Source organism: Siphateles boraxobius, unplaced genomic scaffold, assembly GCF_051911475.1.
Source record: "Siphateles boraxobius isolate OS27281-9 unplaced genomic scaffold, OSU_SipBor_1 8, whole genome shotgun sequence".
Classification (NCBI taxonomy): domain Eukaryota; kingdom Metazoa; phylum Chordata; class Actinopteri; order Cypriniformes; family Leuciscidae; genus Siphateles; species Siphateles boraxobius.
Genome location: NW_027509208.1, coordinates 4,094,371 through 4,118,064, shown reverse-complemented (window position 1 = coordinate 4,118,064; position 23,694 = coordinate 4,094,371). Strand labels below are relative to the sequence as shown.

General features: G+C 35.6%; 2 protein-coding genes across 2 annotated transcripts in view; one reads left to right on the top strand and one right to left on the bottom strand.

Moving 5' to 3' along the window:
* ppil6 (peptidylprolyl isomerase (cyclophilin)-like 6) overlaps window positions 1–21,565 on the top strand; it is a 91,967-nt gene extending 70,402 nt beyond the window's left edge. Inside the window, exon 9 of the mRNA XM_077219967.1 lies at window positions 21,555–21,565. The gene's annotated coding sequence lies outside the window, so the exon portion shown is untranslated. The remainder of the gene's footprint in view (window positions 1–21,554) is intronic.
* atf6 (activating transcription factor 6) overlaps window positions 1–22,104 on the bottom strand; it is a 41,733-nt gene extending 19,629 nt beyond the window's left edge. Inside the window, exons 1-8 of the mRNA XM_077219965.1 lie at window positions 21,839–22,104; window positions 21,154–21,233; window positions 20,872–20,935; window positions 18,815–18,912; window positions 16,185–16,311; window positions 15,867–16,070; window positions 13,823–14,004; window positions 281–466 (exon numbers count right to left, since the gene is read on the bottom strand). Coding sequence (XP_077076080.1) covers window positions 281–466; window positions 13,823–14,004; window positions 15,867–16,070; window positions 16,185–16,311; window positions 18,815–18,912; window positions 20,872–20,935; window positions 21,154–21,233; window positions 21,839–21,926 — 1,029 coding nt within the window. The 5' untranslated portion in view covers window positions 21,927–22,104. The remainder of the gene's footprint in view (window positions 1–280; window positions 467–13,822; window positions 14,005–15,866; window positions 16,071–16,184; window positions 16,312–18,814; window positions 18,913–20,871; window positions 20,936–21,153; window positions 21,234–21,838) is intronic.
* Window positions 22,105–23,694: the final 1,590 nt, after the last annotated feature.

Genomic DNA, 23,694 nt, shown 5'->3' with positions numbered 1-23,694 from the left:
GCAAAGATATTTTTAATGTTACAAGAAATTACTATTTCAAATTAATTCTATTCTTTTGAATATTCTATTCATCAATGCATTCTGAAAAAAAATTATCATCATGATTTCCACAAAAACAAGCAGGACAATGATTTTCAACTGTTATAAGATTTTTTACTGTTATGCATGTTACTGTGTTAATCAAACTAATGCAGCCTTGGTGAGCATAAGAGGATTCTTTCAAAAGGATTTTAAAAATCTCAAACGTTGGAATGCTAGTGTAGAAAGCATGGATACCCACCTCACTCATCAGGCCTTCCACTTGTCTTTTCAATGTGCCGTTTTCATTCTTCAGCTTCTCGTTCTCAGTAAGCGCCACCATCAGACGGGCCTCCAGCGTCAGCAAATACTCTTTTTTCTTCTTCCGGGAGAGAGAGGCAGACTCTCTGTTCTTTATCATGCGCTGCTGTCTCCGAGACGCACTTGACTGGAAGGAAAAAGAGAGAAATCAGGACAATACTGCTTGACAAAACTAGCAATTACACTAGTATTTGTTCACGGGCTGTGACACACAGTCAAGGTACTTGGTGGTTGAACTTGCCCCCCGCCACACAAAATAGATCTTTGTCTCATTTATTTGTACCAGTTATAGCATACAGGTCCTGCAGGAAAATTGCATCATTACGATCATTTGCAACATGGTTGAGTCATACTAAAGGTTGTTTATAGTGCAAGAAAATTAGAAAAGTTATTGCAGCTAGGATCTCAGATTTTTGCATTAGCTGCACCTTTGATCAAGACAAATTACGTGTGGCTGGATATAAATGTGTCCGTGGCCCCTCTCCACACACAAGATAGAACACACACACACACACACACGAGAACACTAAAGATAATAGCAGACAGGACCATCTGGCATACTGTCCAGTATAGAGGAATGTGAAAAGAGAGAAAGACCTATTGTACTATTTTCTATTCAAAGCAATGAGATTGTTTCCGTTGCTCGTTACAGGTTGAAATTATAAGTAAAAAATTGAAGAGGAAAAATTATAAGAAATGAAAATTAATTAATCCTTTACTTTTTTTATACAAGGACACAGATCAAAAGTAACATTTAAAACCGAAATTATAAATGTCTTGACTAAGTGCTGAAAGAATCCTGAAAAAACAATGCCACAGGGTCATTGTTAATAATATGAAAAGTTTCTTGAGCATCAAATCAGAATATTCAAATGATTTCTAAAGGATCATGTGACTGAGTAATGATGCTGAAAATTCAGCATTGCCATCACAGGAATAAATAACATCTTAAAATATATTGAAATATTTATTTTAAAAATTGGAATATCTCACAATATTACTATTTTTACCAAATAAATGCAGCCGTGGTCAGCATAAGGGACAAAAACGTTTACAGGGATAAACGGGACAAAAAAATAAGAAAATAAATTTAAAAAAATGTCACCGCCCCAAACTTTTGAACAGTAATGTATACATTTTATTTGTGATTGGAAATGCTATTAAAATACATGATTTTGTTTGGGCAATATGAGCTTTCTTCATTCAAATATATAGCAGTTGTACTTGTATGGCTGGACAAAAGAAACACAAAATGAACACTTCAAAATCAACTACGCTTTCTAATCAGATTCTTATTCTTACATGAAAGCTTTAAACAAAGCGCTGAATTTATGTATGCTCCACTTTGACAATGTTCTGGAATATGATTAAAACGCCAACCTAATTAAACATAGTTAATTAAGCTTATATAAACAGGGCCTGTTCATAATTAAACCACCACCCAGTCCTGACGATACTCAGGGGTCAGATGCTTGCAGCAGACATGTTTGAGAACATACCTCACCCTAAAGAGAGGAGAAAGACAAAGGTGAACAAAAGAATTGTACTGAAATGGACTAAAGAGAAACCGAGACCATTGGTAGGGTGGGGTGGTCTGTTCTCACAGCCAGACCATTTTAAGACTGTGGCCTAATAGTCCTGGTGATTAAATTGCTTGGATCTCCATGTGCCTGTTTGCGCTCCCATCTCATGAGAAAACTCTCCTAAAACCGGGAACCGGGCCATGGCCAGGGCCTGGGAATGAATAACATGTTTGGTTATAAGAGCACGGGGTGCCATCACCATGGCGATCGAATCGGGTGGGAGGGGAGTGATTGGTGGATGCTGGCACAGCTCACCAAAATTCAGCATTACTGAAGACTTGTGCTGAAACAATGAAAGATGTTCATGACATTTCAATCCCTTATGTAATTTAACCAAAACTCCAGTATATTCAAACCAAATGTCTATCACCCAACACTCAGATTGATGGCAGCCACTTGATAAATTTACAAGTACGACAGTACGACTCAATCAAACCAATCTACCAGAGCCAAGTAGGCTCAAAACACCAACCACTGGATCTTCTAACCAACCAATTCAGTATCTCTCTGACACGTTCATGCTGAATTTATTTGTTAGCTCATGGTTATTACTCAAATTCACAAAGCTGAACCAGCAGTTTTCTAACATGATTGCTGAGAGCTAAATTACTGAGTTTGAAAGCTGCTTTATTTGGCATCGCCTTCAGAGATCTGACAGTTTATTTTACCCTAAGGAATCTGCTTTAGAAAAGATGTGCTTAAGTGAGTTATTCATAATGCTGAGTGGAGTGTAATGATAAAAAGGGAAAAAAATAATAATCTACTACTGCCTAGAAAAGTTTAGAGAATTATTTTTTTACATTTGCCTGTTTTGTTTATCTCACAAGAATGGTTTGCACCTCATCTATATATAAAAATCGATATACATCCACAAGCAAAACTATAATTAAAGAAACAATTTACCCAAGAATGAAAATTGTGTCATTTTTAACTCGCCCTCATGTCGTTCCAAACCCATAAGCTGTTCATTTTACATGGAACCCAAAAATATAAAAATTTTAATATAATCTTCTCACATGTCTTTTTCATAAAACAATAGTTCACAGTGGCCACAGTAGTTTATATATATATATATATATATATATATATATATATATATATATATATATAAAACACTTTTAAAGCACCATAACAATATTTCATCCTTTTTATGTGTGGGCTGGTATGTAATTATTTATTAGCAGAAAGCAGGTAATGCATAACCGTTATGGGGTCAACAGTCTGATGATGGGGCTTATGATCTGATGATCCATCATACCAAAAATTACTAGTTGCTCAGATCATACCTCGTCTCCAATACTACATACCTGCTAGTTTAATCTAGGCAGACTGTGATTACCCAAAGTGGTTAACGGCCAATATGCTTATATTAATAGTTTACTAAAATATAACTACATTTTCTAAAAAAAAATATTGCCATGCCATTTTTTCAAAAGAAATTAATACATTTAATCAGCAAGGATGCATTAAATTGATCAAGAGTGATTTTTTTAAAGTTGTATAATGTTCCCTGAGTTGGGTGTAACTCAATTAATTACTTAAGGGAAAAAGTATTTTAAAATTATTTAAAGCAAGGCATTACTCTTAATTTTTCTGTAATTGAATTACAGTTACTTCTGATGTGATTGCATTAAATACTCAGACTTAAGAACAATTCTGCTAAAACAATAGTAGTTATTTACTACATCATGGGGGGGGCATATATTTCTTGAGCATATAGAATAATTTCTGAAGGATCATGTGGCACTAAAGACAAAATTAATAGAATTCATAGAAATAGAAAACAGTTATTGTAATATGAATTAAAAATAAATTGCAATAATATTTCACAATATTACTGTCTTTACTGTATTTTTGATCAAATTATTGAAGCCTTGGTGAACACAAGACGAGAATCTTTCCAACTCAATACTTTCGAACAATAGTGTAGTTACTAATTAAAGTGACAAACTAAGTTAAGTTAAGTCTATGACAATCTGGTCCCTTCTTCACTCTAAGTCTGTGGTTTTATCCCACGTCACCCAGACATGCACACTTCTCAGGCAATGTAAGAAATATAAAATAATCAGTCAGGCTGATATATTGGTTTTCTTAATAATGTAAAGCATTACTATTTGTATAAAGAAAAGTTTAAAGTGTCTCAGTCTACTGGGGCAGGGAACTAAAATATTCTCAACGCTGCACAGATTGACCTGCCAAAGATCATTCATCTTAAACTGCTATAACAAAGCATTACATACAATCTTCTACACAGTCATCAGCATTCAGCTGTTTCAAACATCCTACACCGCAATAACTCAAGCAGCCACACACACACACACACACACACACACACACACACACACACACACACACACACACACACACACACACACACACACACACACACACACACACACACACACACACACACACACACACACACACACACACACACACCTGTCAGTTTTACTGTTGCACTGCAATTCCTTCTAAACCCCCTCAACCTCCAAACCACAAGCAGCCATAGTTAAACTACAGCTGTGCTAAACTCTACAAATACACACACTTAATGGCTCTCTATGGACTGTGACAGTTTCAATGGGCTTTCACATTTTACCACTGCATGATCATGACATTAGTGCTGGCAAAAAAAAGATAGCAAAGATAAACACAGGACTAACTCTGACCTATTTTTAATCTTTTTAAATTAAAACTAATTTGTTGGCATTCCATGAAACCGGTTTGCTTTAAAATGAGGGATACAACCCATTGACCAAAACAGGACAAGTAAAAAGATTCACTGCCACAAATATGGTGAACGAATATTTCTACAAAATGTCAGTCCTTATGTCACGGTCTGTGACAACAAGGGTGTGATGACGATTTTATTTTAGCTATTACTCATATCAGTGTGTAAAAACATGATTAATTGTTAAGATTTTATTGTAAATTTAAAAAGTAAAAAATTAAATAAAAACAATCAAATGTTTTGATATAGATGACAAAATATGACACGACGCACATATACAAAAACATTTGTCAACGTTAAAATATTTAACGCAATTAACGCAGCATCTGTTTTTTCCGTCCTCCTTTGGCTAGCATTACATTATATAATCCCGCTCTTATTCATGCAAATGCTTTTAAACCATTCAAGCGCGACATGCAGTGCAGACTGTTTGATAACTTTATTCAATATCTGTACATTGTTCTGTATGTTAGACAAGAAGGAAGGGCACAGGTAAATATGACATTTATTATGTGAGGATTGTTTGATGTTTACTTAAATTGAGTTTTTTTTACACATTTATTTGGCTTCACTGTAATGCTGAATGGTTATAATTAATGTTTAAAATTGGGGGGAAATAATTTTCGAGACATCAGTAGCTGTATTAGTGTCAGTGATATTGACCTTCATTCATAAAAAGATGCCATTAAACAAGTGTTTAAAATACACTGTCTTTATGTTGTCTCTACATTAATTTGGAGATTAACTGTGAAATTTTACATTATAAAAAAATATGAACTAAATCTAAACCTATAAAACTGTAAGTGTTTTTAATTGCGATTAATCACATTCGAAAATAAATGTTTTTCTCCAAAACGCATTGGGAACAATTATTTGCCCCCTTTTATTAAATACTTTTTGCAACCTCCTTTTTCCAAGATAACAGCTCTGAGTTTTCTCCTATAATGTCTGATTAGTTTGGAGAACACCTGACCAGAGATCAGAGACTATTCCTCCATACAGAATCTCTCCAGATCCTTCAGATTCACAGATCCATGTTGGCGCTTCTTCTCTTCAGTTCAGCACACTCATTTTCTATAGGGTTGAGGTGAGGGACTGGGATGGCCATTGCAGATGCTTGGTTTTGTACTCAGTGACCCATTTTTGTTTTGAATTTGATGTTTGTTTTTGGATCACTGTCCTGTTGGAATATCCAAACATGGCCCGTTATAAGATTTCTAGCACATGCTGTCAGGTTTTGATTTTTTATGCGACAAGCAGAAAAAATAAATTCTTCATTGTTGAGCCCTGTTGCATAATTTGTTTTAAATGCATCACCCCATTTTTCCCTTTCTCTATGCAGCAGAGTGTGAAAGTTCATGCATGATCATGTGTGCGTTTGCCACGTAGGAGTAAAACACCCCAACCAAGAGTCGGGAGCTTAGAATAAAGGACAAAAACAGAAGCAGGAGAGAGAGTGATCATGTGGCGGCGCTCTGCTAAAAAGGTTTTTTTCTGAAAGCCAACAGACGTTGAGGCTACAGAGGCGAATCTTTCACCATATTCCACTCATTGTCAGATCCATCTAGTGGAGTCATTGCTTACATACTAAAGACATTAGATCTTCTTTAGATTTTAAAGCCAATTCACACATTCAAACACAGCATACAAGTCTACATTTGGAACACATTTTGGAGAATTTGATATTTCTAAAATTACATAAGGTGATTTATAATTATAGACTGTAATAAAATCTGAAACCTGCAGAATTGCAACATGCAAAGATGGTGTGGATTTTACAAGGAAACCACTGGTGCATCTGGAGACAATAACTGTTGCTATAAATGTGTGAACTTGTTTTTCTTCTCTTTCGCCCAGACATTCACAACCGAGTCTAAATGACAGCTTGTGTGAACTGAATACATTCAGCGCTGTCTATAAAATCACAAAAACCATGAACTACAACAAGCATGCAGATGGGAATGAAATGCACATTCATGGGGGCTGCTGCACAGCTGATACTAATCTACTATAAAATATGGATCTCACTCAACGTGTTATATTTTAACACAGTAGGAAACAGAACTCACAAGGCGCTGCACTTCTTGGGTTTAAGACACATGAACTTTGTATACAGTACATGGTCCATTCAGCTGAGCAACATGAGAGCGGTGAACGCTCATTCACAACTGTGGTACACCGCATTGCATTTTTAACGGCATGTCCTAAATAATGCTTCTGTGCACAGAATACAATTAGCTATGGATGGATATCCTGGTGATTTGGAGAAGACAGCTACAATGTTATGTGGTGATATATTATACATTTTTTCCTGGCATATGTCTTCACGGTGCCTCTAAATCATACATAATTATTGCAATGTAAATATTGCACTATATTTACATCATTATATTGCCCTTATAAATTCATAATTGATTAATTTGAACCGTGGGCCATCATTATTGGTGGCGAAGGCTCTTTAAGTAATTATCACAATGATAATGAAGACGAATCATTGACAATGAGGATAAATGAGAAGCATCATTATGATAATTAAACTTAACTAAAACATACTGTTGACAAAAAAATACTCTTCTAATAACACGATATACATTATTTAATATCCTCTTAAACTGTCTACAAGATTTCAACTTAATATATAAGAAGCTAATATACAAAGTAAAAAGTACAAGTAATGTCTTTAAAATAGTGAACACCTTTGTATACTCATATTTCAGGAGCTCAGTTTTCAAATATTTGGTTTGTTAAAAAAAAAATCATTTTAGACGGCCACCAACTGAAGCATTATATTTGTCAAGTAAATTTAGTATATGCCATGTCAAATAATACATTTTTCATGATGGAATATTGACTACATACGCAACATTGCATCACGTAACAACTAGATGAATATGAACGAACCTGTTGACAGTTTTTTCAAATTAAAACATTTGAGAGGGGTTTTATCTGTCTGACTGTGACTTTGCACATATCTAGTTAAGTAGTAATTTCTGACATTACAAAGTTTACTACAGCGCCTGTGTCTTATCAGTATTTCTATGGAAGTCCATTTTCTCAATGTTCTCTCCCAATCCATGCCACTCAACCTACACACAAACCAAACTAATGTACACACAGGTGCTCTGCTGTTTGTTTGAAGGGTTTTTTTTTTCAGAGAACTTGGAAGTTGAAAAGAGCTTGGAGCGAAAGCTGAAACAACACCCAATGTGGAAAAGGCAGCACTAAATGCACAGAAGACTAAAGCTCAACTCTATTTAATTAATCTGAGGTCAGTTGAATCTACAGTATGTCGGAACAAATACTTTAATGGAAAATAATGAGAGCATGAGCTCACTGTTGGTTGGTTGCTAAGAACACAGGGACTGATAGTTGACTGACTTGACTCAGAGCCATATACCGGTACTATTAAAAAAATTGTTTTATATTTTTTTGTTATTACAACAGATCATGCTTATCAGAATGACAATATCCTGTAAAATAAAATAATACACATTTTCGGACACAAGATATACACTACCGTTCAAACGCTTTCGGAGAAGAAAGGTTTCTTAAATGTTTTTGAAAGAAGTCTTTTTGACCCCCCTTTTTGAAGTAAAAACAAATATTATTACAATATAACTGCTTTATATTTTAATATATTTTCAAATGAAAGTTATTCCCGTTATGGCAAAGCTGTATCTTCAGCATCATTACTCCAGTCTTCAGTGTCACATGATCCTTCAGAAATCATTCTAATATGCTGATTTGCTGCTCAAGAAACGTTTCTCATTTATTATTATCAATTTTAAAAACAGTTTTTGCAGCTGAACATTTTTGTGTAAACAATGATAACATTCAAACATTTGTGGTAAATTTTAAAAAATAGAGAGAAATTAACACTTATTCATAAAGGATGCATTAAATTGATCAAAATTGACAGATAAAACATTTATAATGTTGCAAAAGATTTCTATTTAACAATTGCTTTAATATAGTAAATAAATGTAATAAATGCTGTTCATTGAACTTTCTATTCATCAAAGAATCCTGAAAAAGTATCATCATTTCCACAAAGATAAGCAGCACACCCGTTTTCAACACTGAGAAGAAGAAGAAGAAGAAGAAGAAGAAGAAGAAGAACAAGAACAAGAACAAGAACAAGAACAAGAAGAACAAGAAGAAGAAGAGTTTCTTGAGCATCAAATCAACAAATTAGAATGATTTCTGAAGAATCATGTGACACTGAAGAGTAATGATGCTGAAGATTCAGCTTTGCCATACCAGGAATAAAATACATTTTAAAATGTATTAAAATAGAAAACAGTTCTTTAAATTTGTAATATTCAATATTACTATTTTAACTGTAGTTTTAATCAAATAAACGCAGCCTTGGTGAGCAGAAGAGACTTGTTTTAAAAACTTAAATCTTACCGATCCCAACCTTTTGAACAGCAGAGTAGGGGATTTGACAATTATTGCTTGATCTTAAATTATTTTTTGTAAAGAAACATAGAAACATGACACTCTTTCACCACCATTATAACTTCTAAAGAAATCTGGGCTCTTCTCACCAATGAGTCTCTCTCCTGTTTCTACCGTAACAGCTTCTCCTCTTCTCTCAACTATAAACACCCTAATTTCTCACATCTGGGTAGGGCTTTTCACTGATGTCAGGAGAGCACATCTGGGAGAACACATGCTTTTGTTTAGGGAACCATTTGATGAGTAAATACCAGATCCCTGGTCATTCAGGTTCCCTTTCTTGTCCTCCATATTTATTTAAAGTCACAGCGTGTAATTTCTACATGACTAGCACTATTAAACTAAGATGAGCAAACAGGTTTCCAAAACAGCAAATCCCACCCCAAACTCATGCTATTGGTTGAGCCAGTGTTGCCATGTCGAGACACTCAAACAAACAGAGCAATGTGGAAAAGTGCTGCACAGCCACACTTTCTTTCTTTCTTTTTTTTTGAGAAAGTCAATCAATATAAAGTTTTGGGACAGGAAATAACACACAGCAGCTATAAGTCCCAGAGCAAATACACTAGAATTAGAGACTGATGCAGTACTAACTATTACTGAGATTCAGTGCTGCTATTACTGGGTTTCTTCCATACTGAAATTACACACATCTGCACATTAAACGTCTAAAGAAAGATAATATTTTATCACAATTATATGTTACTTTTACAAAGGCACAAATGTCCTTTCCACTTATAATTCTTGGAAAGTCTGAGGATTTTTTTTTAAGTGAAAGGCTTAAAAGACACACTATGCAGGAATTCCGTTTTTGTCAAACAGCGCCCCCATATGTCGCTGTAGAGTACTTGTATTTAACGTTACTGTCGTAAATAGCCTACCACTCACGCAAAGCGTCTCTGATGGCTTATAACGTTTTTACATGATTGCAGCTAAATTACAAGTAAAACGCCTATAGCCTAGGCCTACTGTATAATTTCATTTGTGTTTTATGAGTGTAATGTAAACATTACAAAATACCAGATGACATCAATAAAGTTACATGTACGTCGCATTCCGTATTCCATTTCGAAACAATGTCCGTTATGATTTTAGACATGACTATTGCAATTTTGAAAATCGATTTGCATTATAGCCTGAGGCAAGACACTTTCACCAGAAAAATAAATAAACAAACATGACTATCAGCCTGCAGACATTAGGATAGTTAACCTGAAAGATTATTTATTATAACCATCGTAAACTAGCATGTTAGTGTTTAAAGTAACACTATGTAGTTTTTCAACCTTCATAATATATTTCCAAGACCCTTGTGATGGTACATCGACTTACAATAGGTTAAATGACACGTCTGCAATAGCCTGACGTGGTCTGTATCGCTTTTACTGGCACGATGTAACTTCGGGTTTCGGGTAGGAACCGGAGCACAAAAAGAACTACAAAATTCGAATGCTTTACGGCATACATAGTTTTTCTTCGTTTGTGATGTCTTTCATAAATTCATGCATCATACTCTTCCTTGTCTGTGGCCATTGTTGATTCCAAAGCCGGTGCTGGATAAACAGCGAGCATGCGCGTGCGACAGTAGGCTAAATTATTTACGACAGCGGTAATGGACAATTCCGCTTCCAACCCTGTGGGCGACCGCAGAGGAAAAGTTCCTAGGTGTTGCTTTAACGTTACTAGCTACCAGATTGATAATTCGCTACTCTACTAGCATTACTTGATTCACGAAGATAAATGGAGGACCTGATAGATTCCGTAACATGGCCAGCCATGTTTTTCAGCTTTTTACATTTCGCACGGTAGTCAGCTCACTGACTCCCTGATTTATTTATAAATGTATAAACACTTTATAGATGACTGACTGCTGCGCTTGTGACAGGGTTACAACATGTTACTGAAAGAACGAGCAGACAGAGAGAGAGAGAGAGAGACAGAGAGAGAGAGAGAGAGAGAGAGAGAGAGAGACGGTGTTGCGAGCGCGCGCACTCTCACCGCCTTCAAACTGTCTTGCTCTCGCTCCAATATTGATCCTCGATCGGCCTTTTAATTTGTCACTCTCCCTTTTTCTTCTTTTAGTCTCCTGTGACAAAACCTTTGCCTTCTTCCTTTTAGTTGTTGCTTCGGTCATGACAACAACATAAGACGGGTATCAAACGCTAGTTGGGCTCTCACGTCAGAATTTGAGGAAGTGACGTATGCCGTGAAGCAGTCGAATTTTGTAGTTCTTTTTGTGCTCGAAGTTAGATAGAGCCAGTAAAAGCGATACAGACACTGTCAGGCTACGGCAGACGTGTCATTCAACCTATTGTAAATCGATGTACCATCTCAAGGGTCTTGGAAATATATTATGAAGGTTGAAAAACTACATAGTGTCCCTTTAAATAGACTACCATTCAAAAGTTTAGGGTCAGAGAGATTTTTTGGAAAAATAAATTTAAAACTTTAAAACTTATTTGGCAAAAATGCATTAAAATTGACAGCAATCAAAAGTGACAGTGAAGATATTTATAATATTATAAAAGATTTCTACTTCAAATAAATGCTGCTCTTTTAAACTTTACTCATAATAGAATCTATAAAAAAATTATCAGTTTCCCAAAATAATTATAAGCACCTTGAGCACCAAATCAGCATTTTTTGAGCACCAAATCAGCATATTAGAATGATTTCTGAAGAGTCATGCGCCACTGAAGACCGCTGAAACTTATTTGAAATTGTACTATTTCATAATGTTATTGTTTTTACTGTATTTTTGATCAAATAGATGCAGTCTAGCTGAGCATAAGAGACTTTTTAACTTAGTGTAAAAAACAAAGACAGTAACTATATTGTGAAACAATATTGCCTGTATGAATACAAATATTACACTAAATTTAAAGGGGTCATGAACTGAGAAATGATTTTCATTGAGCTTTTGACATATAAGAGGTCATCAAACTATAAGAACATCCTGTAAGTTTCAGAAAAGAAAACTTCCTCGTTAGTCCAAAAACAGCTTTTATTTTAACCAAGCCCAGCGAATGACTCATTGTGTTATGCGCCTATAGGTGAAAGACAGCCTCTGCAGAAGAAAATCAACGAAATCTCTTATTTACTTTTTGTTTCCACTGTTTTGATGAAAGCATTTGTAAGAGTCAACAAATCCAGTTGCAATGACGAGATCGATGCATTCACAAGCTCAACATGTCTGTAGTCAGCTACAATGCTCATCACTGCAACCTTTCATGCCACGATCTAAATACAATGCAATAATCACCACTTTTAACGATTAGTTTAGCTGTAATAGTAAAAACGAGCTAAAAGTTTTCAAGAGTTCCACATGTAATGATAGCCATTTCATATGCAAAGATGTTAGCCAATCACATCAGTGGGTGTTTACACTGAAATCTCAGAGCAGAAACGCCTCGTAAATCTGATGGCAAGTATATTTTAAAAGGTAAATCATGTTGGCTTGCACCTCAATCTATTCCTGTTAAAAAGAATAGCTGCATGGTCTCTTTATTTTACAGATATTTTACAGAAATATAAAAAACATTTAATGTGGAATACCACAAAGTCTTTTACTTTTACTGAAACTGAATCCTCAAAGCAGCTATTTAGTATCTGGGATAACTGCACAATCAATTTGGATGTGCAAAACTACCGGTACATTGTCGTTAAAAAGTTCGGGGTCAGTATGTTTTGGAATTTATATATTTTTTGGAAAGCAAAGATATTAATACTTTTATTCAGCAAGGATGCATAAAATTGATCAAATCTGACAGGAAAGACCTTTACAGGGCATTTCTACATTAAATAAATGCTGTTCTTGAACTTCAAACTTTCAAACAACCCGCAAGAAATCACAATTTTTTTTATTTATCACAGATGAAAATTCAGCTTTGCCTTTATAGGAATAAATCATATTTTAAAATATATTCAAGTAGAATATATTTATATATATTTGATTATAAATATATAATCCGCCTACTGTGCGGGAATAGACTTTACAGGAGTTATCCAGCTTTATATCTGAGGAAATCGCGGGATCCGGCCGAAATGATTGGATACAGAATGATGCACAGAAAGTATTTACGGTGAAGAGGGAGACAGTATGGTTACTGTTAAGTGTTCTCGACCTAGAGGCCGTTGCCTATAAACGAGCACGAAAACACGTAGGCTTCGAGTCAACGTGCCACACAAAGTTTGTACCAGGATTGTGGTACGAAGACTGCAGAGTCTTCGTGCTCGTCTATGGCAACGCCATGGTAATGCCATGTTGTTAGTTTAGCACCTGTAGAATTTTCTTTGGTTTTTTACGATGTGGTTCAGGGCTTTTGTACATAAGAGACTTTTTTTTTTAATCTTTCTTATTTTTTTTTTTTTTACCAACCCTACATTTTTTAACGGTACTGTACATATTTTCAAAAGTTTCCTGAACAGTTAATCGGCTAAAAACTGAAAAACAATGCAAGCTGTCAGCACATTTTCATTGCTGTTAAGAATATTAAAACTGAGCAAGTTGAACTCCGTTGGTGGACATTGAACATCTAGCTGAATGACAACGGACTGCTGCCATTTGCCGTGATGATTCACATTCATAAACCACAAAATAAATAAGTAATTTAACCAACTTAACCAATTTAATACCATATTTACAGGTAATCTTGACAAATAAACGGTGTTTTTGAAAAACTTAAGAATTCTGGCAGTAGAAACTTACATCATCCTCAGGGATGGAATTCTGCAGTGTCATTGTGACCATAGGAGATGCTGTTACCGGGGCAACAACAGATATGGATGTGTCCTGAGCCAGCGTTGGCACGGTGACTACACGCGTGGGCAATGCCTGAGGCGTCTGAAGCTGGACAACCTGAGTGGGCCGAGATAGCAACATCTGTTGACCTGCAAGAGAAACACATTTAGTTTAAACACTTTACAGTTCAAATAAAGAAAGTACTGAGAGTCATGTTTTGCTGTTATTTTTCCTTCACTTTTTATTGATCTCCATTAATCTCAAGACACTGCAATTAAACTTTTTACAGCACAGACTTGTTTAATAACCCCAAAGAGGGGTTTTAATCACAAAGGAAACAGTTGTGCCAAGCACCATCCTTCACACAGAACAAAACACAATTTGTCAGGCATGACAGGTTGCTGTTGGTGTTGAGTTAAATGAGAGGAATTTGCTGCGGCTCCCCGGCGAGGTTCATTCCGAACGACTTGCATTCTCTCAGCCACCCACTGACTTACCCGTTAGTCTTCCGAAAAACTACAATTAACCTTGCATCAAAACTCTGCGGTTAGCCAGAAAATAATTACTGTAGCATGAACGCAATCAGTTCAAAGTGCACTTCCACTATGTTCCTCACAGATGGATTCAATACATATATAAGCAGCTTGTGTCAGTTCTCTCTTTTTCTAATGAGAAAACAAAAAAATTACTGTAGTGCTTTGTGTGACATACAACATATAAACTAAACAGTATTGTCACGCAAGGCCATATTCTGAGAAACCGTTCATACAGTTCTCAAAAACTGAGTGAGAAAAGTGATTGTTTGGAAACACTGGAGTCCAGCGATTTGTAAAATCAACTCTAGTGTTTTAGATCAGATGATTACAGGATAAGATTTGAATTCAGGCTGCTCTTGTTTTCTGCTCCAGCTGTGTTTCCAGGTGTGTGAGGTAAGTGTTTATACTAGCCATGAGGAAACGGATACTGAAGCTTGCTGATTCCTGACAGCCATAGTTTAACACTCCAGACATTAAACAGAGTCGCCCATTTCATCAGAGCAGTCTGTGGAGAAATCTTTTTCCTACTGTTCTCAATCACAATAAATCAGCATTGATTGCAGTAAGAATGAATGCGATGAATGAATTAATGCTATTAAATCGTACAAATAAAGTAATTAAAAGTTTCGCTTAGAACGTTCAAAAAGAAAAAATATTGCATCCACATGAGTGTGTGATATATATATATATATATATATATATATATATATATATATATATATATATATATATATATATATATATATATATATATATCAATGTTGGAAACAAACAATTGTACTGCTGATTTTTTTTTTTTTGGAACCTGTGATACCTTTTTTCAGGGTCAATTGATGGATAAAATGTTAAAATGAACAGCATTTATTAAAAAATAGAAATCTTTACCATCACGTTTTATCAATTTACAACGTCCTTGCTAAATAAAAGTATTAATTTCTTTCAAAAAAAAGAAAGAAAAGAATACTGACCCCAAACTTTTGACCAGTAGTTTATATTGTTACAAAAGATTTCCATTTTAAATAAATGCTGTTCTATTTTTTACTTTTTATTCATCAAAGAATTCTTTAAAAAAGTATTCCGCAGAACAATTGTTTCCAACATTAATAATAAATCAGCATATTAGAATGATTTCTGAAGGATCATGTGACACTGAATACCGGAGAAATGATGCTAAAAATTCAGCTTGGCATCACAGAAATAAATTATATTTTAAAGTATAAAATAGACAGACAGATTTTAAAATGAGATGCCCACCAGTAGTACAAAAAGTTGATGCTTTGCGCCATCTGCTGTTTTTTTTATGCATGAACAGAGCGCAGCAATACAACCTAAAACATTTAACCTTGCAAATAAACAAATAAAAATGTATAAAAATGTGAATAAACATACCAAGACCTTTTTATTACATATAAGACTTTAAAAAGTGTGGGTTTTTTTTTAGAAAAAGGCAGAATAGGTGACTGAGGTTTTTTCACCTGTAGGGGGCGCTGGCTGAATAGTGACAGGTGAAGGTTTCACCACAGGTAGAACAGTTGTCTGGAGAGGTTGGATGATGATGGTCTTAGTCTGAAGCGGGGCTGTAGCGTGGGTGATAGGCATCGTGGTAATGAGTGGTTTAGGCTGAATGGAAACCTTGGGGCTAACCTGAATTGGTCTCTTTGCTGGTTGGAGAGGCTTTGCTGTGAGAACAATTTTACTGTTAATCAACATTATTACAAAAAGTTAAAAATATATTGTTTAAATAAGGAAATTAGGGAGGTTTCAGTTATTCACAATGAATGTACTTCACTTACCTTTTGTCTGATTGGTCCTCTTGGAAGGCTTCTTCTCAGTGGGTGCCTCAGCAAACCCGCTCGAGTCAGAACAGACAGACAGTGGAGAGGTCTGAGAATGCCATGAGAGTGGAGAGAGCGCCTCATCCTGAAGAAAGCATATTGAATAGAATGAAAAAAACTATTTCCGACACATCAAAAGTATGGCAGCATAATAGTTATTTAGGTCTATCAAAAAAAAACGCCATCTGTGGCCTTATAGAGAGATAGAGAACTGAAAGTGTACTCAAGCATGGGAATTCTGGGTTGTGAATCCAGATGCTCTAAAACTATATCCTTACTTAACTGTTTGCACATATCCAACGAGGGATCAATAAAACCATAACACACTACAGAACACGGGTGATACCAGTCTATTCTTTAATGTGTCTTCAGTCATTACCTTGTGTCTGACTGTAACTGAGCCATGCAAGTCATTTTTTAAAAACATGTTAAAAATAGTTCAACTTTTAAAATGCATTGGGTATCCATCGTTTAGTTTCATTCATCTATCCATCTTGTTTTACTGAAAACAAGAATGTGTCCTATGAGTATGTCCCTTTACAGGATGTTGCATCATTCAATAACAGAACAGAATGTTAACATTCAGTATCTGCCAAATATAGAAAATATGCGGCATGCTAAATAGGTTAGTAATAGGTAAAAGGTTTTTAGTTCCCTTCTCATCAAGTTTCTGAGGTGACACTGAGATTCAAGCGTTTAGATTTTCACTGAAACAACGTGCATGTGTGATAGTGGCATTTCAGTTTTTCTTTGAAACCTTGAAAGGGACACTGTGATTTTTGTTAATAAACCTTGAACAGTCAACACACATTACAAAAAAAGCCTGGACACATCTCAATGTGAGACATTAATTAGTTTGATGATGTGCTGAGAGCTGATTAAGACATTCGTTAACACAGTGGAGACTTAATTAGACACCTAATTCACACGGGTGTATGTGCGTGTCTGCCCTCTTGATCTCTGAACTACAGCAGCTGGCAGGACCAGATCAGCCCAAACACACTCCACCTGGGCACTGGATGGGCATCTGACTAATTAAGTCATTAAATAAAGGCAGAAAAAAAGAACTGTATTTGTGTGTATATATCAAAAAACTAAAATACATTAAGAAAATAAAGTAGTATAATATTTTACTTTATAATAAATATATTATAAAATATAAATCAAATAATATTTTAATACAATTTTGTGTTCCTTTTGCGATTACTAAATGTTATATTATTATTGCTATTAGGGCTGCAACAACTAATCGATAAAATCGATTATAAAAATCGTTGTCAACGAATGTCATTATCGATTAGTTGGTCTGCTTACGTCACGGGGAGCGTTTACTGGTACGCACACACACGCAAGGTCTCTCTCCCTCAGGCGCTCTGCCGAGCGCGCGCGCTACACGGTACTTTGGAGCAGTCTCTTCTGTCTCGCATGCGCGCTCTTGCTTGCGCGCTCTAGATTTCGGGAGTTTGAACTAATTCGCGGGCATCAGGGAGCCGCAATCAATATGCGGGAGACTCCCGGGACTTCCGGGATCTTGGGATGTCTGTATTTTGTCTCGAGCATCAGGTTGCGCAATCAGTTCGCTCGCAACGTAAGTGATGGATTAAAATAGCGCTACCGCAGAAATAGGTTAAATTAAAACGGTCTTTACAAAGCGAAGCACTAAATATAAAGGCAGTTAATAACAGCAGCAGTAAAATATTGTTTTTTAGTCACTGTACTCAGTGGTTTTCAGCGAATGCTTGTGCACTAATGCATAATTTCTCCTGTCCTTTACTCAAGCCTGTTAGCTTGCTGGGTAACGTTACCTCCATTCCGTTCTCTTTTTATAGCATTTGTCTACTAAGTTTTAATTGTTTTTCAAACGCGATCTACTGCGGCTCTACATTCACACGATTGTTTTCAGTCTTTCTATATTTATTTAATCAATTTATCCTTATATTATTCTTTTATATATTATATATAATATATATTATATTCTTTATCCTTATATTCCTTATATATAATTAATTTTAAATAAAAATTTAATGAATTATATATTTTAGATGTTTTTAGTTTGTTTTTAGTTCAGATATTCACATCTGAACAACATGTCTGTGTAAATTTGTTTTAACAAAAATTGTGTTAAAACATAATATGTTGGATATCATTTTTTTAACAATAATCATGTTTGTCAACTTGCCATCAGCAATTATCATTAAAAACAATGCAAATATTGATATTAGTAAAACTCAATGTGTGGCTTTTGCACTTTTTAAAGTACACTTTTACACATAAATACCCTGATTTACGGTTTTATTTAGTTATAATAAAAAAAAATCTAATTTAATTTCTATCCGATTAATCGATTAATCGAAAAAATAATCGTCCGATTAATCGATTATCAAAATAATCGTTAGTTGCAGCCCTAATTGCTATACGTTGCTATATGCAATAAATAAATAAATAATTGTGTGCATGTTAGTTTGTCTGTGATTGTAAAAGGTATGGAGTTCAAAACACTGGACAGATTTAGATGCAAAGTTCAGTGGGCAGAAATCCTAAAGGACAGTATAGTGTATCTTTGTTTTGGGGAGTGGAGTTTGACTCACATGTGTGGAGTACGGTGAATAGGGTTCAACTGACGCTGGTGAGGACACTGAACTAAGCGTATGGTTTGGTGACAGTGAGTCCACGGTTACATCACCATCTGTGAGAGCAGACAGAGAGAACAAGGACAGAAAAAAACTGAAATCAGATCTTTTACCTAGACACAGTGACTGTACATGTACTTTTGTACATTTTGCTTTGGTGATATTCTAAACATTTCTCAAAAATATTAAAGGTTAGGTTCACCTCAAAATGAAAATTTCCTAATAATGTAATCACCCCAATGCCATCCAAGATATCCATGTTTTTCTTTCCTCAGTGGAAGAGAAATTACGTTTTTTGAAGAAAACATTTCTGGATTTTTCTTTGAATAATGGACTTTAATGGCAACAAACGTTTTGAAGTCCAAATCAATGCAGTTTCAAAGGTCTTTAAAGGTGCCATGTGTCAGAATTGAGTTAAAAATATAAAAAAAATGAGTTACACGGATCAAAAGAATGAGAAGAAATAAGGGCGATGATGTCATTAAAAAAATGAAAAGTTATAGTGTTGCAGAGATATCAACCTGAATTAGCATGCTAAATTACTAGCCCCGGCCCGACAGATGTCATAATAACAGTTTCGGCCATGGGAGGCGGTATGCGGGAAACACCAGCCAAACTGCAATACACGAATAAGTCGCAGGGCTTGTGGGCGTACTTGAACCTGATGTCAATCGTGTGGAAAGTACATCCCACTACTACAGTTCAGTTGAGGGAAGAGAGCGGAAGAATGGCTGAAGCCCTTGGCAAGAGACCCTTACCACAACCCCCCGCTGCAGGAAAAAAAACGTGCTCGGAATCACAAATAAAATCGAATAAAAAAAAGGAGCAGAACCAGAGTTAACATTGGCACTGCTTTCCATCGTTGGAGACAACTAATGGAAATGAAAGAAATGAGGTTTGACTCCGAACTTGCAACATTTCTTTTGGATTGGTAAGTAAGATGCTGTTAGTATTTCGCTAGAATTTTGTTTTATATGTTTGTTTAGTCTTTTCGGGAAGTTATAACATAGAAATGTATCGAAGGCTGTTCGATATAAGTTATAAAGTTAGCGATGGCTACATTGAAAGGTGTAATGAGAACTACGTGAGCTATATTATGTTTACTAAATTGCTTTCCTGAGGTAAATCTGACATATTTGTTCTCCAGCTTTGTTATTGACCTCTGCACGCTGATTAAAAAAATGATTGGTCGGTATTATGTATGAAGAATACATTTTGGTAAGCTGTAGCATACTGTATCTTTCAACAGTGTTCATGTGTTTTTACTATTAGCTAGTAGAGATGATCGGTTTACGTGCACTAGGGATCTGTCGTGTAATGTTAACATTTACAAGCGCCAAAACGGTATTTTTTGTTTGAATTGCGTAATAACATTGACAGAATCGGTGACGGTGAATTCGTGAGAGTTGGCAGCTCTGAATGGCGCTAGCTTGGTCAACAGCAGCGAATGCTGTCTGTCAAATTAATGTAATTCAAACTAACAATAAAAATTTAACATGAACAAAACGAATATGAACATTCACTGGTGAAGGGGAGTAGCTTGAAGATGTCATTTAAAAATCACTTGACATCAACCAGCGTTCCTCTGGAGTCAAAACGTCCTCTATTAGGAGTTGGCTCGGCTTCGGCTATGGCTCTAGGGTTGTTGTGAAGGATAAATTCACTTTCTGGAGGTAAGACTGCCCCCATCTGGTATGGAATGTGGAGTATGAATTAATTTTTTTGCGGATATTACACAAGGCACCTTTAAAGTGCTTCAACGGGCTGTGCACGATCACAGCTGAGGAAGAGGGTCTTATCTAGCAAAAATCCAGAAAAGTTTTCCTCAAAAAACGTATTTTCTCCTCCACTTAGGAAAGAAAGACATGGATATCTTGGATGACATTGGGGTGAGTAAATTATTAGGAAATTTTAATTTTGAGGTGAACTAATCCTTTAAGCTATGCTGAATTCATTGCTGCTATAGACATTCAAAAATAGTCATGTCAAGTCCACAGAAAACTGAAATTTAGTACCTGATCGAGGGCTACTCCACACTGGGTGCTCAATGTCAAAGTTCAGGTCAGGAACAGAGGTGTTCTAAACAAGGAAAGATCCACAATGCTTTTGATTCATGCTTAATTACTGATGTTTTTCTACAAACCAAAAAATGTATTATAATAATAATTATAATATGAGCTGGACAGTCTTTCAAAGAAGAGTTTTTCCTTTCCAAATGCCATTAAAAAAAAAAAATCAAATTCCAAGAAAAACGAATGTGTGATCCGGTGTGACTTGTTTTGACAGATTTGACTCACATAGCCTACACTCTCCACCAGCGCCTCCAGAAGCTCGTCAGCGTCCCCAAGATCCTCCAGATCATCAAACAAACTGATATCTGCACAGGTAAAAAAGACAGTGTCCTGAACTTAAGTATGACCAATGGTAGCAAACAAACAAAGTGCTGAAGGCATGAGAGCAAGACAGACAGGAAATATAGGCTATCCATTTCATAAACCTTCTTTTGTGTCCAGGTCAAGCAACCATTCAGCCTGAGGCATTGTAACACAGGTAATTTGGTTTCCATTCCAGTTTATTTTATATGTTAACCTAAACCTTACTGACACATTGGGATTAACTAGTATAGTATAACTAGACCATGTTCACAAGACAATCAACATAATAACTCACAATCCAAAACATGAAGTGATGAACAGTCGAATACAAAAGGTGTTAATATTTTTCCTTCAACTACTTAAATTGATTGAAATCTTAAACCGAAGCCACAAGACAACACTACGGATGAATGGGAAACGAGTTCACCAGTCGGTTGACGAAATCGCAAACAAACCACTACTATATTAAGTCACTCCACAATGAGCTTGATCTAAACTCAAATATATTTTGCTAATCGTAAATCTAACGTTAGTAGAATACGTCGGTAGTACCGACGCTTCTCGAAAGAAGCACGCGCTGTTTTCTAGAAAGTGTATCTTATCTTACCCCACTCTCCATCCTGATCGATGGAAATGTCCCCTGCTTCCTTCATCATCGACTGATTCACAAAATCTAACATCAAATCCGACGACATTATGCCTTGAACACATTAGTAACGTTTAGAAGTGTGTCGGATGACGGACAGTGTCACTGGTTATAGATGAGATCTGTGTGAAGATGTAAACACGCATTTCCCGATTCTGATGAAACTACAGAACAATAATGCAGCAAGTACACGTCTAGTTTTACGGTAACGCTACGGGTGCCGGAGTGGGTCTATATGTCAAACACAGGCCTGTAAAAGACTGTTGTTTTTTATCTCTAAGCCACATGGTGGCAGTAGATATAGACGGTAAAAAATAAACTATCTGCAGTTCAGTTTGTTGCAGTCACGATTAATCTCATTTAGAAAGATACTTTAGATAAAAGATCAAAAATACATATTTTACAATTAATACATTTTGGTCGTTGTAATAAAATATTTACAGTAGCTAACGTTACGTTTTAATTGTTACGTCGGCTAAAATATATATATATAGGCCTAGTATAGTATAACTAGACCATGTTCACAATACAATAAACATAATAACTTACAAACCAAAACATGTAGTGATGATTAGGCTAAGTAAAATCGCCTAGTAAAATCTTCGGTTCACTTCAGCAATGAATCATGTCGATTCAATTATTCGATCAGAATTGTCTGATTCCCATTTCGTTGGGGGCTACGTTTCTTAAAAGCATTTCTTAAATGTTTCTTAAAAGCAGACCACTTTGTGAAATGTTTCAACTAATCAATTGAAAAGATCTGACTCAAAAGAAGGATTAATTTGCCAATCAGACAAATTAAGGAATGCATTGGAAAACCCGGTTGACATTGCATTGAAGATTTGCATTAAAGTGTTCAATTGACTTTTGTATCATATACCGGTTTTTTTAAACCCATGCTTTCCTAAGGTTTCCAAGAGCATTGATTGCTACTCTTAGTTGAAAGACCTAACTAAACAATAATCACAACTGAGACTCGGAATTGTATTACTATAGCCTATAAGAGATAGTGCAGGCTATTTTCAAATAGGCTATAGACGTGTAGTACTGCCTGAAACCTGACACTTTGACATTTGACTATGTGAACTATAAGCCAGCCTTGGCCACCACTGGATGTCCTATTAAAAGCATCAGTGTTGGATAAATTAAAAGATGCAAAATATGTAACAAATATTAGACAAGAATAATTGTCTTTTTTTTTTTGGAGTGACAGTAGAACAAAATATAACCTATACAGAACGATTAACAGGCTCTGGAGCTACTAATTATGACTGTCACTGACATACACGTAACAGAATTTGGGCAAAAAATAGGAATATTAATGTTGTTTTGTAAAAACCAATCAGCTGAGCTGTAGGGTATAGCTAAATAGGTTGCTTATATGGCTGTTCATCTTTTCTCATCCTTGTTAAGTTACTAAATGTTAGACCAGCAGGTCACAATGACTGACTTGAAGATCTGGAACAGGTGTTCATAGCCATAATCTTGTTGGTCTTCCCAGGACATTGTCAGCTTAACCTGAGGTGGTCTACAGCAATCTCAGCTGGATCTGAACCTCTCTCACACTTTACCATGCATGGAACGTTCTTGTGTTTTCAAAAAACATAAACCTATCGTTTAACCTACAATTTAAAATCTGGCCATCAATTTATCCAAAATTCAAGCAAGTGTACTGAAGTTGTGATAAGAAAACACAACCGATTCAGAAGGCCTAGGTTTAACAAGTCAGTTTTAAATAAATAAAAAAATTTGCCATATGAATATGGGTGAGGTTTTTATGTTAACCCATGTTAAGCACTAAAAAAAAGTAATTAATT